Source organism: Petromyzon marinus, chromosome 39 (genome assembly GCF_048934315.1).
Source record: "Petromyzon marinus isolate PM22_M1 ecotype Great Lakes invasive population chromosome 39, UKy_Petmar_22M1.pri1.0, whole genome shotgun sequence".
Lineage (NCBI taxonomy): Eukaryota > Metazoa > Chordata > Hyperoartia > Petromyzontiformes > Petromyzontidae > Petromyzon > Petromyzon marinus.
Window position 1 is genome coordinate 3,956,683 of NC_133705.1, and position 18,755 is coordinate 3,975,437.

At 44.7% G+C, this 18,755-nt stretch overlaps 1 protein-coding gene across 3 annotated transcripts in view; it reads left to right on the forward strand.

Annotated features, from left to right (window-relative positions):
* LOC116950413 (polyhomeotic-like protein 2) overlaps positions 1-18,755 on the forward strand; it is an 85,592-nt gene that overhangs the window by 5,213 nt on the left and 61,624 nt on the right. For 2 of the 3 annotated variants that reach the window (XM_076072827.1, XM_076072829.1), the window contains exons 2-3: positions 410-554; positions 17,423-17,670. In XM_076072827.1, coding sequence (XP_075928942.1) covers positions 440-554; positions 17,423-17,670 — 363 coding nt within the window. In that variant the 5' untranslated portion in view covers positions 410-439. The remainder of the gene's footprint in view (positions 1-409; positions 555-17,422; positions 17,671-18,755) is intronic. The other variant, XM_076072828.1, reaches the window with a different exon arrangement.

Sequence of the window (18,755 nt, forward strand, 5' to 3'; positions counted from 1 at the left end):
CTCACCTGGTTAAAATAAAATATTTCAATTCACCACTTTCATATGCCTTAGGCATTGTATTCCGATGATCGTGTATCTAACACATGCGTGTCATTGTGGAGAATATATACCAAAATAAATAGGCAGATGGTACGCCTCCTTGCCATATCCATCCCTCCACATAAAAAATTATAAAGTATTTTTTACACATCCTATCAGCCACATGGCTTTCTGTGAGTGTCTTTTTTAGTAGCTTTGGTTTAACACAAGCAAACTCTGGATTGGTTCCTTCATTCGTCATTTCATGAGCAGAGTCAGGCTTTCTTGAACCAATACTGGTGAATTGCCAGATGACAATTAGGCAAGTGTTTCTAATACATCTGTGGATATGTTTGAACACCCTGCCCCCTACCCCCAATCCTACTGGCAGCAGGCAACACGAGCGCACAAGCAAGCGTTGATGCCTGCTGAGTGGCGGTACCAACAGCAGCAGAAGCAAGGAAGGCTTCGCCCCCGGAACCGGCCATTGTGTTCCTCTCATCCTGGGGGTTCAGCCGCTGTCATCAGAGCCGCTGGTGAGTGCTTGGGAATGGGTTCATAAAGGGCGAGTTTGTGACACCGCGTCGGCGCCGCTGAGATTATTATTAATATACGAATTAAGGTTTCACTCCAACTGGGATTAAACTGGGTTCTCAGAGAGTTGATGGTGTCAGCCTGCTGAACAGTGACTTGCATAGAGACCCATCGACTCGCAGAGACCAATAGACTTACATAAAGACCTATAGATTGACAGTGCGGTCCATAGACTTACCTACAGATGCATATACTGCAAGGGCAAACCAAGAATCGATCAAATATTGGCGATTCAACTCATCTCGGGGCTGTGACTTGTTTGGTGAGTGTTTGCATTGGGTGGTGATTCATCGAGCAGCATGGGACATGATGGCGGTTTCTGATTGTCCACACCTTGGTCGTGCTGTTGACACCTGATGTGATTATCTTGCGATACCACATGGCAAAACGAGAGCGCGATGTGGTCTCGACTGTAAATATGACTATGTGCAAACCAGGCTTTCAATGAGAGCTTCAGTCCGAATGCAAGGGTGTTTGTGTGTAGTAATTTATATGGAGAGTGGTGGCATAGTGGTTAACGCACTGCACTATAAACCCTCCATCCTGGGTTCAATTCCCACGTGTGGCCAACATCATTGACAAGTCATATCTGAACCGGTCCCGGGCTTCCTCTAGTCCGACTCAATTTTAAAGTAAAATGTGGTGTGGTGTTTATACATTGAGGGAAAAAAGTATTTGATCCCCTGCTGATTTTGTACGTTTGCCCACTGACAAAGAAATGATCAGTCTATAATTTTAATGGTAGGTTTATTTGAACAGTGAGAGACAGAATAACAACAAAAATCCAGAAAAACACATGTCAAAAATGTTATATTGATTTGCATTTTACTGAGGGAAATAAGTATTTGACCCCCTCTCAATCAGATTTCTGGCTCCCAGGTGTCTTTAGAAGGTGACAACAGTTGATGCGATTATTCGTAAATGGAAGAAATACAAAAGAACTGTCAATTTCCCTCGGCCTGGGGCTCCATGCAAGATCTCACCTCGTGGAGTTGCAATGATCATGAGAACGGTGAGGAATCAGCCCAGAACTACACGGGAGGATCTGGTCAATGATCTCAAGGCAGCTGGGACAATAGTCACCAAGAAAACAATTGGTAACACACTACGCCGTGAAGGACTGAAATCCTGCAGTGCCCGCAAGGTCCCCCTGCTCAAGAAAGCACATATACATGCCCATCTGAAGTTTGTCAATGAACATCTGAATGATTCAGAGGACAACTGAGTGAAAGTGTTGTGGTCAGATGAGACCAAAATGGAGCTCTTTGGCATCAACTCAACTCGCCGTGTTTGGAGGAGGAGGAATGCTGCCTGTGACCCCAAGAACACCATCCCCACCGTCAAACATGGAGGTGGAAACATGCTTTGGGGGTGTTTTTCTGCTAAGGGGACAGGACAACTTCACCGCATCAAAGGGTCGATGGACGGGGGCATGTACCATCAAATCTTGGGTGAGAACCTCCTTCCCTCAGCCAGGGCATTGAAAATGGGTCGTGGATGGGTATTCCAGCATGACAATGACCCAAAACACACGGCCAAGGCAACAAAGGAGTGGTTCAAGAAGAAGCACATTAAGGTCCTGGAGTGGCCTAGCCAGTCTCCAGACCTTAATCTATAGAAAATCTGTGGAGGGAGCTGAAGGTTCGAGTTGCCAAACGTCAGCCTCGAAACCTTCATGATTTGGAGAAGATCTGCAAAGAGGAGTGGGACAAAATCCCTCCTGAGATGTGTGCAAACCTGGTGGCCAACTACAAGAAACGTCTGACGTCTGTGATTGCCTACAAGGGTTTTGCCACCAAGTACTAAGTCATGTTTTGCAGAGGGGTCAAATACTTATTTCCCTCATTAAAATGCAATCAATTTATAACATTTTTGACATGCGTTTTTCTGGATTTTGTTGTTATTCTGTCTCTCACTGTTCAAATAAACCTATCATTAAAATTATAGACTGATCATTTCTTTGTCAGTGGGCAAACGTACAAGCAGGGGATCAAATACTTTTTTCCCTCACTGTATATCAGCACTGGGGAGACAAAGGTGGCCTGAGACAGACAAAGGCTGACCGAGATATATAGACAGAAAATGAAATGAAGTGAGACTGACAAATGTACGTATGAAAAGAGGAATAGACAGAAATATGTAGTGACAGACGTAATTACATTCAGACAATGACAGAGAGGACCAATACAGACATAACGACAATAAACACAGTCACATAGACAAAGAACAGAACGTGGACACAGAGACACTGACAAAGAGGGAAACACTGACATAAAAATAGGCACACACAGATATGGACACTGACACAATCGAGAAAAAAACATAAACAGACTCGGAGCCCTGGCATTTGACTAGATTATGTAAAACAAGGTCCCTCATTGGATACAAAGACTGATTTGCACATGCGCAGAGGCACATGGAGAACTAGAGAGAGAGTACCTACGAACAAATGAATTATATGCACCTGATCTCAGAAGCTAAGCAGTTTTTAGCTCGGTTAATGCTTGGATAAGAGACTGCCAAAACCGTTATAGACTCTGGCTGCGAGGTCCAGAAAATGGTCATAGTGGTTTCTTTAATATATCAGTGGGGAGATTTAATTGCTATCCCCTCATATATGAGCTTTCGCTGTGGGCTGTGGTTTCTTTCCCACACAAAACATTCATTGATGGAATTGTCCAAACATAATGCAGGAGGTTACTGGAAAATTCTTCGGATTTTATCTTTAAAAATTCGCACAAATAATAATAACTGTTTTACAGAGATCTATACAGAAAGATGCTAAAAACGTAGGCACACACAAATATACAGAAAGGCTGACCGACTCAGAGGTAAAGTTTGAGGCAAAAAAGGCAAAGGTCCCCCATATAGACTTTAACAGATTTTTGGGGCAAGTGAAATTATTGAACGTCTATGAAGGCTGGCAAGACACACAATGGGTTGGGTGTCCAGCAGCATGCCTGGCTGCCTTCATCTCCCCAGTGCTAATGTTTACAGACCACACCAGGTACTCGTTTAGGGCTGACTCGACATCGGGGAGGCCCACGATCGGTTCAGATATTAGTCACTGATGTTGGTGGTGAGCAGGTATTGAACTCGAGTCGCCGGGTTTGTAGTCCAGGGTGCTAACCACTACACAACCACTCGCCATATTCTGAGACAACAACTGCCATTTGCCGCTAATTTTAGGGGAGATATCACCACAGCACTCGTGCCAGGCCTTGTAAAATAGCATACACGGAGATGCACACCTACATACGCTTATAGAGATACACGTGTGGATACACACAAACTCGTTGAAATGGACAGAATTAGACTGAACCGTGATACACACACACGGAGCCTCGTCTTTTGACTCGATTATGTAAAATAAGGGGCCTTCTCCTGGCATCTCCCTCTCATTCCCATTTGCATTTTTATTGATTCCAAGCCCAGGATGGCCAAGCCCTGAATAATTAGAGCCCTCCCTCTGGCTCGCTCTTGCTCGCTCTCGTTCTCTCACTCTTGTTCTCTCACACTCGCTCATGTTCTCACTCGCTCTCTCGCTCATGCTCTCACTTGCTGTGACTCACTCGCTCTCACTGACACACTGTGAGGGTTACAGGCCGATTTGCGTCATTCTGGGTAAACCTCCACCACTGCTATCTGCCAGTCATTTATCTTGTCTGCCCCTGCATAGCTCTCCCTAGTGTCATTTGCATCACAATTACGGTGTACAGTTTAGTAAAAAAATGGTATCGGCCCACCACCTTTTCCCTCTGTTTACACACTGGATGTTCAAAGCGTCGTGCCCCAATTTCACAAATGTTTCTTGCCAGTGCATTGGTTCGCATACTGTGCTACAATTCCTGACTACGGCTTACATCAGTGGCATGTATCTGAACCAGTCCTGCGCCTTCGCATAGGTCGACTCGGCCTATGCGATCGCGCAGAACTGTACCTTGTGTCATATGTTAAAAAAAAAAATTTGCACTGGGGAGACAAAGGCTGCCAGGTGTGGTGCTAGCTCCATCACCCTCTCTCGTGCCTTGTCTCACTGATAGCACTTGCCCCAACAGTCTGCATGGCTCTGTCGTGAATCTTTGTCTTGTCTGTGTTCTGTGTAGTGGTTTTGTTGTCGTTAGGTGGTAGCTCATTGTGCCACAATCCTGGTGACCCAAGTTCAATTCCTGACCTTCAGCACAAAAGCAAAGAGAGCATTCAGTCTTTCAATCACCCATCCATTTACTCATTTGTTAATTTCTTTACTCGCTCAATTGTTTGCTTGTTTGTTAAGTCACAAACTCAGTTGGTGTCTTTTGTTCATTAAATCTTTTTCCTATTTCTACATTCAGTCGTTCATTCGTTTTCCAAACACCATGCACTTGAATACTCATTTATTCACTCGCTCGTTCACTCGTTGGTCCAATCAGACGCCTGTGCTTGTTCCTTTTAATCCTTTGCTCATTCATAGGCTCAATCTGATTGCTTAATCTATCACTTATTTGCTTATTTTGCGTGTTCATTCACTCAGTTCATTATTTTGTTCGCTCACCCATTGGCATGTTAACCAACTTATTTTTTCCTCGTTCAATCAGTCACTAACTTATTTGTTTGCACATTCTTTCTCTCATTCAGTAGTTAACTCATCAGCTCGTTCTTTTCTTGATCGCTTAACGAATGTCTTATTTTTTCATTCATGTCGATTCATTTTGCTTATTTATTGATTAGTTGGCTCCATGTTGCTTATTCACTCAACTGTTCAGCCATTAAACCAGGCTTTCACTCATTCTTACAATTATTCTGCTCAACCATTGTGAGTCTCTCAATCAAATACACGCTCATTGGCTCATTTGTTCACTCGATGATTCGTTTTATAATTAACATGCGCGTATGACGTCAACATGTGAACTCAAGACGACAAGCTGGGACAATGAGACTTGTATTGTTTGACAGTTGAGATGTTTCAACGGCAGCTACGTGCTGACGGGCTGACATCTACCCACCGTCGATGCAATCATTTCTGATAATTAGTACATTTGGTTTTCGTGCCATTTTGATAGTGCGGGTCTAACATGAAGCCGCTATGTTTCAGATATGGATATAATGTAGTCTGCCAGTAGGGAGGGATGTTGATACTTGTAATCCCAAGTGAGTAATTTTTTTTTATTTAGACCATGATGCCGAAAGACAATGGCGTGCTCCATTCGAATGACATCAGAACTTTGACGTCCACTATCAAGCAGACGACATGTATTTGTATGGTTAATGCACCCGCAGTATTAATCAGGGCAGTCTGCTGGATTCAAACCAAGAACCTCTAACATGCAGTGAAGGTGCTCCCTTGTCACCACCTTGTCAACTGCTGTGAGATTATCAAATTATACTATACTACTAAACTTTGACTATTTTTATCTTACCTGGTAAGGCCCAATGAGCTTTAACTCCTTTTCAGAAGCGACTTGTCCACATAGCTCAACGAAGTGGCTTATTAAGTGGAAATTTACAGCAGCCATATATTATAAATGCATGTTTCGAAATGTGGAGGGAAAAACAGAGGACCTAGAGAAAAATCCACGTGACCACGGAGAGAACATGCACACTCCAAATGTACAGGCGTTCGGGATCAAACCCACGACCTCCTGTATACCAGTTGAGGTAGTTTACATCTAGCCACCAGCGGCTCTAGGTAAGCATAGAGCATATCCGAAGGGGAGAAGTGAAGGAAGGGGGTGGTCATTTATGTAGCCAGCTCAATTAACTATCGAAAACAAGGATCGGTACATTCCAGACGTGATCTGTCGACACATACGAATTAGCATTCACAGGGCTCAGGTATGTGTCTGTTTGTGTCTGTGTGTGGAGGGGAGGGTAACACGGGGGTGAGAATTAAGCATCGGAGTTGTATTTGCATGCAGATGTTGTGTGTGGGGTGTTATCCGTGCATGTGTGAAGGGGGGTTTGTGCACGTATGTACACAGTCTGTTTATATGGGGTATGTGTAATTGCGTGTGCAGGTTTTTTGTCTATGCGGGTGTGTATGCGTGTCATTGTCTTTATTATACAAATCCTGGGAAGCGGGAGGGGAGTGGAAAGTACATTGTTCGATTCCTGCTCATGGCCAACATCGGTGATAATTATCTGAACCGATGTTGGGCCTCGACGAGGTGGATCCAGCCTCAAATGAGTCACTGAGGAGGTGTGTAAAACATCAACACTGGGGAGACAACAGGGAACCCGACGTGGTCCTGCTCACACCACCCAGCTCTCGCACCATGCCCAGCCTTCACAGGTGCTTGCTAACAGCCCTTGCCCCAGCAGTATTTTAAAGGCTACATAGAGGTTCTTTGTCTTTGTTATACACACCATTGTGTATGCAGAGTCCGTATACATGTGTGTGTGGATGAGGATATCCTTGTATGTGTATGTGCAAGCACGCCGCATGTGTGTGTGTTTGCATGGCCATCCATGGTATAATTTGAGGGTAATCGTGATTATCCGGGGTTGTGAGAAACCAAGGCTCCCCCCCCACCACCCTCCCCAAAGGCGTGGAGAGCAGGGATGTACATATCCTAATTAAGCTTGTTTACCTAGTAAAGCCTCGCTGTATGTTGCTGTGTTTAATCCCAAATTAGTAATTTGCAGGTCATTTTTCAGCATTCGAATGTTGAGCTATAAGTTACATTGCATGGGTTTTTTGCTCAGGGAAGAAGAAATCAGAAAATGCAGAGGAAACACATGTAGAACAGACTTAGAATGTACAAACTTCCCCTAGAAAGATGCCCGAGTCAGGAATCTAACCCAGGAACTTCTTGCTCTGAGGCACAAGTGTTTTTTACTGGACCATTCAGGAAAATCAGACTGCGTTTGAAGACTCGTTTTCAAGACCATCATTTATTAGATCAAAACTGGAGAACCCGGAGGAAACCCATGCAGAACCGGTGATGCAGGTGAACGAAGCTCCCTGGCGGTTTTCAGACGAATGCTCTTCCCATGCACAGCAGTGCTGCTTGTGGGGGGCACTAACCATGGGGGGGGGGGGGGCACTGGTCCACACAGCTGCCGGCAAAACAATATCTCGCGTACAAAGGTGGGAGGGGGGGGGGTTGTTGTTACAGCAGAGCTCTGCTGCTTTCCCAGTGGGTCCTGCACTTTGCTTATGTGGCCATTCACACACGCGTACAATAGGAGAGGGGGGCACCACGGTTTTACTAGTGGGGGGGGGCGGGGTGGGCAGGAGAGTGAAGGCTGTTGGGCACGGTGTTGAGTGCTGCGGGTGTTAAGTGAGAACACAATGACAGATTCCGTGCGGGGGAGCTGTAGCCGAAGGGACAGCACGCAAAGGGGGGAGTTACTTTAACACTTGAATATGGCGCAGGTTCAAATCCCGACTCCGGTTATGACGCGGTTCTTTTCTCGACCCACCGGGTTGAATCATCTGACTTTGTTATGAAACTGCTGGTACGCCCCAGCTTGTTATATTTATTCGTCCATTTATTCAATCAATCTCATTAATTTGCTCGTTCGTATAATCGGTCACTCGGTGCACTCGTTTTACTGAATTTCATTCATTGTTTCACTCATTTCATTTAGTGCTTGACTAATTTCCTTCAATTGACACATGTTTGTTCAATCATTTGCTCACTCATTCGCCCAGTATTTCAGACATTCATTGAATTGTTTACTCGTTTTTTCCCTGCTCATTCAAATCATCGATCACACGGACCCCATAGCCCACACACTCATCCATCGCCTGCAGCGGTCCATTAAAGTTGTCTCGCACGATCGCTCACGCACACACTCGCACTATCGCTCACACACACGCACACAAACTCACACGCACACAAACTCACACGCACACTCATATGATCGCTTGCGCACGCACGCATGTAAACATGCTCAAACACATACATACAAACATGCGCACTCAAGCAATTATCACTCGCACGCTCACACACGATCGCTCACACGCGTAGGCTCGCTACGTGATAGCTCACACATTGACACTCGCACAATTGCTCGCACACATGCAGACACACGCGCACAATTGCTTACGTGCAGTTGCTCTCTCCGACACGCGCTCTCGCTCACACACACATGCATACTGATCGCCACTCATGCGTTAGCGCTCGTTATGTCCGCCGTCGCCTCGGAGCAGCCAAATTAATTGGTCGCACCGCGAGAAACGCCGAACGCTAGCGGCAACGCGCATCACGTTTAAATGATCGTACGACTGCAAACCTTCCTTTTGCCCCGTCTCTCGGTCAATCCTTGGGTTGATGTATTCATTCACCGAGTATTTTGTTGATTTGCTGAATCGTTAATTGAATGATTATCTCATTCTGAAGCTCCTATTCTTCCTTTTTATTATTCGTTTGTGTTGGCTCATTATTCTTGTCTGCCATGAAATCATTGACTCGTTTGTTCAATCGTTTGATCAATTATTTGTTTATCAAGGCAACCGTTGGATTTTTCGTTCACGTGTTTATGCATTATTTTTGTCAATTGTTTACTCAGTCTTTCATTATTTCAGCGGTTTGTTCACCTGTTCACATGGTCATTCTTTAGCTCGTTCAGCCATTTGTTTGTTGAATAGTTAACTTGGTCCTGTATTTACTGATTTGTGCACTCACTGGTTACATAATTTAATGTCATTCATTTGGTCACTCAATCTTTTGCTGTATATTTCAGTATTATTTAAATTATCGGTTCAGTAGTTTTCTGATTCATTCACTCATATGTTTGCACAATCTTCAGCTCATTTATTAAAGTGTCTGCCCATTCTGCTGTGCTCGTTGTAAACCCATTCACTCATTCAGTTGGTCCCTTGTTTAATTTTTCAATTGCTTTCATTCAATCATTCCCTCACTCCCTCATTCATTTACTCCACCTTTTGCTTATTCCTTCCATTTGTTTAGTCTCGTGTCCATTTGTTAAAGAATTCCTTGAATCTTTCACTCATTCATTCATTGTATATGTCACAGACGTTCACATTTTTATATTATTTTGGGGGAATTTTTGTTTGAGATAAGGCCACTGCCTCATGTGGCTCATCGCGATGAGCCCCGTGGGACCATGCTTCGCCGGCTCGCAGAAGTATCGCTATAACGACGCTAATTTCATTGCCAGTGTTAACTCATGCAAGTCACGCATTGTGCTTTGATGAGACCAGGGCCTCGTGAGGTTGTGGGGACAGACAAGTATGTCAGTTTTTCATTCTCTTAGAGACGCCGTCAGGAACGGTCTTTTTGTCTATCATTGTCTAGATTTCCCGTCTGTCAGAGTCTGGTCTGTCTGTCATTGTCTAGAGACTCCATCAGAGATTGCTCTGTCAGGCTATTGTTGTCTTGAGTCTCTGTCCGTTAGATACCTGTCTGCCACTGTCTAGACCCCCCGTCTGTCAGAGACCGGTCTGTCTGCCTATCATTGTCTAGAGACCTCACCAGAGACTGCTTTGTCAGTCTATCATTGCCTAGAGCAGTGGTTCTTAACCTGGGTTCGATCGAACCCCAGGGGTTCGGTGAGTCGATCTCAGGGGTTCGGCAGAGCCCCCGCCATGGAGGTCCGGACACACTTGAATTATTGTATAAATTTGTGATGACACACACGGCCCGCTTGGCCATCACTGGCTGCAGATGATCATGCTACACTGCTTGGCCAATCAGTGCTGCGGGGCATTTAGTGCGTACTCAGTAGTCAACGTGTGACTGTTGTTGTCGTACGTCGTGTGATTTCTTTAATATTTTATCCATACTAACTATGTCGGGCAAAAGAAGAAAGTGGTCGGACGAATATGTACAACATGGATTCTCATGTATCACGGAACGTGATAGGAGTGAGCGTCCTATCTGCATGATTTGCAACGCCAAGTTGAGCAACTCTAGTCTTGCACCGGCAAAACTAAAGGAACACTTCTTGAAGCTGCATGGAGACGGGGAATACAAGAACACAACACTTGCTGAATTCAGGGTGAAGAGAGCCAGATTCGATGAAAGGGCCACTCTGCCTGCTCTTGGATTTGTACCTGTTAACAAACCGATCCTGACAGCATCGTACGAAGTTGCTTACCTGATCGCAAAGCAGGGCAAGCCACACACCATTGGTGAAACACTTGTGAAACCAGCTGCTTTAAAGATGGCGAATCTGATACTCGGAACAGCGGCCGAAGGTAAATTATCCCAAATTCCCCTTTCAAATGACACCGTCAGTGACAGAATAGAAGACATGAGTAAAGACATCTTGGCTCAAGTAGTCGCGGATCTGATTTCAAGCCCGGCAAAATTCAGCCTTCAACTCGACGAAACCACAGACGTTTCTGATCTAAGCCAGCTTGCTGTTTTTGTACGCTATGTGAAAGACGACATGATAAAAGAAGAGTTTTTATTTTGTAAGCCTCTTACAACAACAACGAAGGCAGCCGATGTGAAGAAGCTTGTGGATGACTTCTTCAGAGACAACAATCTTTCATGGGATATGGTTTCTGCAGTTTGTACGGACGGAGCTCCAGTCATGCTGGGAAGAAAGTCTGGTTTTGGTGCGCTAGTAAAGGCCGATGCACCACACATCATTGTGACGCATTGTATTCTGCACAGGCATGCGTTGGCAACAAAAACCTTACCTCCAAAAATGGCAGAAGTATTAAAAACTGTGGTGGAATGTGTGAACTATGTGCGAAAAAGTGCTCTGAGGCACCGCATCTTCAGTGAGCTGTGTAAAGAAATGGGCTCTGAATTTGAGGTACTTCTGCTCCATTCTAATATTCGGTGGTTATCCCGGGGACAGGTGCTGAATCGTGTTTTTGCCATGCGTGTGGAATTAGCCCTGTTTTTGCAAGAGCACCAACACTGCCATGCAGATTGCTTCAAAAATCCTGAGTTCATTCTCATTTTAGCGTACATGGCTGATATATTCGCAGCTCTCAATCATCTCAATCAGCAGATGCAGGGTGGTGGAGTCAATATCATGGAAGCGGAAGAACACCTGAAGGCTTTTCAAAAAAAGCTACCGTTATGGAAACGACGAACAGAGAACAATAACTTCGCAAACTTCCCGCTTCTGGACGACTGTGCAAGTAAGATCGAAGATGTGTCTGGAATCGGAGATATTTCTGTATCCACGGAACTGAAGCAAACAATTGCCACGCACTTAGATGAGCTTGCAAAGTCTCTCGACGGATATTTCCCTACAAGAGAGTCATATCCAGCATGGGTGAGACAGCCGTTCACGTTTGCTGTTGAAACAGCAGATGTCAATGATGAATTCCTCGACGAAATCATTGAAATTCAGCAGAGCCAGGTTCAACAGCAACTCTTCAGAACAACAACGCTCTCAACGTTTTGGTGTCGACAAATGAACAAGTATCCAGTTATTGCTAAGAAAGCCCTGGATTTTTTTATACCATTTGTTACAACACATCTTTGTGAGCAATCCTTTTCGAGGATGCTGGACATAAAAACGAAGAAAAGGAACAGACTTTGCTGTGAAAATGATATGAGAGTGGCACTTGCCAAGGTGAAGCCACGCATATCTGAACTGATCTCTCAAAGGCAACAGCAGAAGTCACATTGATTTCCAGGTATGTAATTTGTTGTGAGTTTATGCATTGTGTTGGTTTTATTCTTTGAACAAGGTAATGTTCATGCACGGCTCATTTTGTGTACCAGTAAAAAACATATCTATGTCTTGAATTTGAAAAAAATCACATTTTATTTTTCACTAAAGAGGGGTTCGGTGAATGCGCATATGAAACTGGTGGGGTTCGGTACCTCCAACAAGGTTAAGAACCACTGGCCTAGAGCCTGCTTTAGAGACCGGTCTATAAGTCTATCGATCATATTTCCCTGTTTTTATTCCATGGAAGTCACTTAAAACCCTCCCTTGTGTAATATTCTCAGCCGTTTTGGCCTGGTTGCCATTGCAAAATAACGTCTTGAGCTCGGTGGGCCTTACCCAAAATAAACCGACTGACTGACATAGACCCTGCAGAGGGACCAGTCTGTCTAGAGTCCACATCAGAAACCGGTCTGTCAGTCTGTCGTTCTCCCAATGACCCAAAAAGCCAAGGGACTAGAATAAGAAGCAGAGGACTGAACAGTGAAGTTTGACGAGGCAACGTTTTATTCAATTACTGTAAGTGTAACGGATAACGTTTCACTTGCCCCACATAACCTGCAGGCTCGGAAATTGCATATGTGCCCCAACATTCACTAATAGACAACATCTGTAGTAACCTCATCCATTCATATTTCCTGAGTTTCTGTATTGTTCATATTTTGGCATTATTTTTATATTTCACTGTTTTTTGCATGTACTTTAGTAGGGTTTATGATGGGTGGGACACGTGTGCTGAGCAGAGGAGGGCAGGATACTCAGGCAGTTGAGTGGCACCCAGAGGTTGGCAATCAAGGGGCCTTGCGTTGGCTGTATAATAGGAAAGACATAATGGCAGATAATGGCAGTGGGACTGTGAGAGTGGTGATGATGGATGCATTGTATGTCACAACATCAAGCCTGACCTCTGGATTGTGGTGAGGATATTTTATGAGTGGTCCTTGGAGGTCTGGTGTCGACTGCATCTCAAATATGCCACCCGTTTGTATGGAGGTGCATAAATCCCTATATAAATAAGTGGGTATTCTTTAGCAGTCCAGGAATCGTCGAAATAATCCCCATTCATGCCAATGCATCTGTAATCAAGCGAATGGGATTCTAGTCGTGAGTTGGAACGATCGCCACTAGATGGCGCACACATGTTGTTTTGGTACCATTGATGCAAGTGGAGCTTTGAATGTGGGAATCGTCCAGAGAAGAATCGCAATTCCTGCTTTAAACATCCACAGTGAAAATCCTGGGATTTGATTACAATGCCTTCAGGAATTGCCCAATACTAAGCACCGTGTGCGGTTTCACACCTCTGAGCATGGTTAGTTACGTACGGTGCGAAAGAAGTTCAACATACATACACCACCACAAACCACACATTAACACACCATCACAAACAACACAGTTGCACATCGTCTAACACACCACCACAAGCCACACACCATCACACATCACCACATACCACCCACACCTCTACGCCACTAGAGTCTAACACACAACAATACATACCTCGACCATACACACAACCCCACCTCACTTGACCATAGTCCTCCATACCGAACCAATGCTAACACACCTCGGCACAAAAACCAATATCATCCAATACCACTGTATACATGACAACACACACCAACTCGTACAACTGCTCCTCCATATCCACACGCACAACCACTCTCAACCCAACGTCGACTGCACACCAAAACCCCACTAGCACCCACCTCCACACACAACCCATGTCACCACCGCTCACCAACGCTCACCACCACCGTACACCACCAGGCCTCCCCACACCTTCCCCTACCAATCATTTCCAGATGTGGACTCTGTGCAGGAGTCTGCATTGGAGGTGGGAGAGGGGATGGCGGTGGTGGAATTTGGGCTGTTTTGATATATTTTATATCACATACCTCTCATTTATTTTCTTCTGGTCTCGTTTTGTTTTAACAACTCCTGGCGGTTTTAAAATGCAAGCATTTCTTTAATCGCATCAAGTTTTATATATAAACACACATTGTGATATACATACTTACATAAAAGTTCCCTGGGAACCGTGAAGAAAAGAATGTTTAGATGAGTGCTGTTAACGAGCGCGTGAAGAGGTATTATGGCAAATTCCATGCCCGGCCTCCTTTGTCTCCCTCATTCCGAAACGTTCGCACTGCACACGGTCCTCATTATTAAGGCAGACTTGGCCTTGTCAAAACAACAAATTAAAATAACGTAGCATCGAAACATCTATAATCCATTAAATACTGTTGGTACAGATCGTTCACTTGTACTGTGAGTCCCCAAATGCTTTACATGATGGCAAGATGTTAACTACCTCTCCTGGTATACAGTAGGGTCGTTGGGTTCGATCCCGACCCTGACCCCTGTATATTTGGAGTTTGCATGTCTCTCGTGGTAGCGTGGATTTTTCTCTGGGTCCTCCAGTTTCTCCCTCCACATTTATAATGAATATGCATGTAGATTATTTGGCTGCTATTAATTTACACAAGTCACTTCGTTGAGCTATCACTTTCAGAAGCCAGATCGCTTCCGAAAAAGAGTTATATATCTCAGTGGACCTTACCTGGTAAAATAAAAACAGTTAGTTAAGATGTTTGCACCTTTCAATACGTCACTTACCGTGATGTCAATGGAGTGCTGCTGATTATGATTTTAAGTTGCTTCACGCAGTTCAGACTTCGTGTGTGTTTTTGCATAAACATTTGCAACACGCTGATTGTTCGTAGAAAAATGTAATCAATTGGGATTATATGTAGCAATCATCGCCCCCTACTCCTAAAACTTAGAACCATCCTGAAAGATAGGCACGAGACTCAGGGGTTCTTCCTGGGTAATCAAGTGTTATAATAATACCATATGGACAATCCTCGACTTATGAACATAATCCGTTCCTGAGGCCCGTTCATAAGTCCGAACACAATCATGTACGATATTTAAATGCTCACGTGGTCGGTGTTATGAAATGTTACGGTTCAGAAGAAAAGGGAAGCATTGTTAAACTCATAAATAAAAATAAACATTGTACATTTCCATGTAATATTTTAATAAATACTGTATAGTAAATAAAACATAAAATAAAGTAACATAAGTAGAATTTTTTTAATTTTCACTTACCTTGAGTCCTGATGCTGGCTTGCATGTCGGAAGATGTGCAAGGAGTCACCACAATTGCACACACACACGTTATACGCGCATGCACAAAAGACAAAGACATACGACAAAGATCCCCCGTATAGCCTTTACAGACTGTTCGGGCAAGTGTTGTTCGCGAGCACCTATGAAGGCGGGCACGGCACACGAGGGGGTGGGTGGCCAACACCACACCCGGCCGCCTTTGTCTCCCCAGTGATGATATGTACACACCAGATACTCATTTGAGGCAGTCAGCCTAGGGGGGAGGCCCATGACCAGTTCAGATAATCTTCACTGGTATTGGTCGTGAGCGGGAATCGAACTCAGGTCGACGGGTTCGTAGCGCAGCACGCCAACTTCTTCACTCTTTTCAAACACACACTTTCGCGCGCAAACACTCACTCCCAGTGCAAGTCTGGCTCGTTACGTCTCGCGGAGGATCACTCCGCTGAACAAAATAGTTTTGCAGCTCAGTTTACAAGTGCGAGTTTGCAATGTAAGTCGGTGTAAAAAAAAAAAACGGTATTTCATGGAAGCTGGTTCGTAAGTGTGGGTGTTCATAGGTCAGGTGTTTGTAAGTCGAGGACGGCATGTAATACGTTTGTGGGAGTGTAGCACAGTGGGTTATCACACTGCTATGAAACTGGAGACGTGAGTATGATGCCTGGCCATGGCTAACATCAATAACGAATTATATCTGACCCAGTCATAGGCATGCTCCACTTCACCATTCGGCACTGGTCAGCGTGGTTAAGCATGAGAAGGCCTTCATCCAGCATTGGTTTGACAAAGGGCCGTAGACTCCAGCAATTAAATGTTGGCTAATTGAAACGCAACGTTTTGGCTTTAAACGCATCTTTTATACAGTCATACCTCGGTATACGACCGCTTTGGAATACGTTTGATTTTGGTATACGTCGTGTTTTGACGAGAAAAAAATGTCTTGGGATACGACTTCTTGCTTTGGGATACGAGGCGCTTGCTAGAACTTGTATGGGTCGGGGATGAGTCACCGCGTACCCACGTATACCCCGTTCACGACTGAGACACAGCGCCGCGCCTCAGTCTGTAGGCTATCAACTCCTCTCGGCAAGGTTAAATGATGTAAAATTTTACGTTTATTTCAGTTTATTTTAACGTATGCATTTTAGTAATAAGTAGTGTCTACATTATGTTATACAACCCCATTAATGTATAATATGCCATATAAAATGTAATTTCTTATACTCTGGAACGGATTATTTCCTTTCATTGTATTTCTTATGGGTAAAATTCGTTTGGTAGACGTCATTTTCGGTATAAGTCCTACCTTCTGGAACGAATTATCGACGTATACTGCATTTTGTTACCACTATGCCACTTCCCATGTGCTCCACAGTCTCACGCCATCTACTGGTTACCCGTTGTGTAGCAGGCACTACCTGCAGCTTTCCAAACGATTCAGAAATGTCCCAGTGTCGAGTCCTCCGACTAATTCACCTTCCCTGCAATTCACTAAATTCCCACGATTCATGGTCACGATTTAATTCTAAGATTGTACTTTCGTCTACATTATTCACTTCCCGTTTCTTCAAAGTTTCGGTATCAAAATATGGTTGCGTATAAACTGCAAAAGTCTAAATCTGTCTCTTCTGTCCAGTAACATTTGGTCCGGAGGGTGGTTGATGGCTGCACTCCCACCTGCACTGCCACAGATTTGTATTAAGCTTGTTGACTGAGGAAAGATTCAGTCTCAAGACTCTCTTTCAGGAGGGTCCCACCAAGTTTTTTTGTAGTGGTGGCCGATGTTGCTGCTGTGTGCCATCCCAATTGAGCAATTTTCAGGTAGTTTATCAGCACTCGGATCTTTGGCCAATACACAATGTACATTGTTTGTTTTTAGTTATAGGAGGAAACTGGAGAATCCGGAGGAAACCTATGGAGAACGGTGGGAGAATATAATACGCCATACAGATAGGCGCTCGAGTAGGAATCAAACCCAGGCCCTTGATGCTATGAGACACAATTGTCACCACTGAACTGCCATCCTTGCCACCCAGGTTAACGTCATACCCCAGGATGTTGAATCATTCTTAATTGTTCACCACAGCTGCCCGGCCGATGGACAAGGACGCGAGCGCTGGTGGTGGTGGTGGGACCTCTGGAACAGCCAGCTGCGTTCCTGCTACTGCTGCTGCTGCTGTTCCGGCTGCCGGGGCAGGTGGCGCCGTTGCCACGGCGACCAACGGTGCCGCCGCTGCTGCTGCCAATGGGACGGCGGCGGCAGTCGGGGTGGGGGCGGCACGGTCGGCACAGATCTCGGTGTACGGCGGCCTGACTGACCGGCAGACGGTGCAGGTGAGAGAGCGAGGGCCGGGGCTGCTTTCACACAAAGATGAAATAAGACAACTCTTACTCTGTGGATGTACACAATTAGGCTGCGCATGTCCCCTGGGTCTGATGCTTTGTTAATGACTAAAGGAAAAGGATCTAGTCATGGTCATCTGACTTCAACGTAAACTTGAACCTACAACCTCAACACCAAGCCTAATACTCATACTGACCCTCGCAGTGATTGAATGATTTGTCACAATTTAGGATCATTAATTGATCCAATAACTAATTGTTTTGTATTTTTTTATTGATTTGTTGTTACTGTTTGCCTTTGTACTGTCTCAGCTTGTACGGGCTATCTTGTCTCTACTGTTGGTCTCCTCAGCACTGATGCACCTTTGCCTCGTTGTAATTGCCTGTCATTATAATTGCTTGTGACAATTATATTGTCCATCCCATTTGTACCATGCGTCTTATCTCTACTGTTTTCGTTAGCCTCGTTATGTAACGTCCCGTTTGTTGTCCGAGGCATTTGTAGTGTCTTTTGTCTCGTATTGTCTCATCTGTGTTGTCTTGTCTCGTGAGCGCCATATCGTTGTCACTGTGGCATTTGAACTCTTGGTCTTGTCGAGACTATTTGTCTCACTTGTACTCTATCATACTGCCAGTCTGGTTTGTGCTCCACATTTTCAATTGTTCAGTCTCATTTCTTCTATTGGCACAAAGACTAACGCTTGCATTTAACTTGCACAAAACATGAACAATCAACTCTCACTCCTACGATTCGTTGCACGTGCCGTGAGCGAGACCATCGCTTTTGATCCATGAATTGTCTCGTGCCCGCTCTGCAATGAAAGTACGGTGTCTCTTATGATTGGATGGTCTTGAGACAATAGCTGTAGATGGCGTGAGCTCATGGGTGGCTGAGTCCCCTAGCGTTTGACTGATGTGTTGCACGAAAGAACAACGGGGCTTGCGCGTGTTAAGTATTTTATTATTTTGCGTCGATCTAGGACCAATAATTAAAATAATAGGCTCCCTTGCCTATAACATCTGGCTTTCACCAGTATTGATTCAAGAAAGCCTGGCTACTGATTACACACTACGTT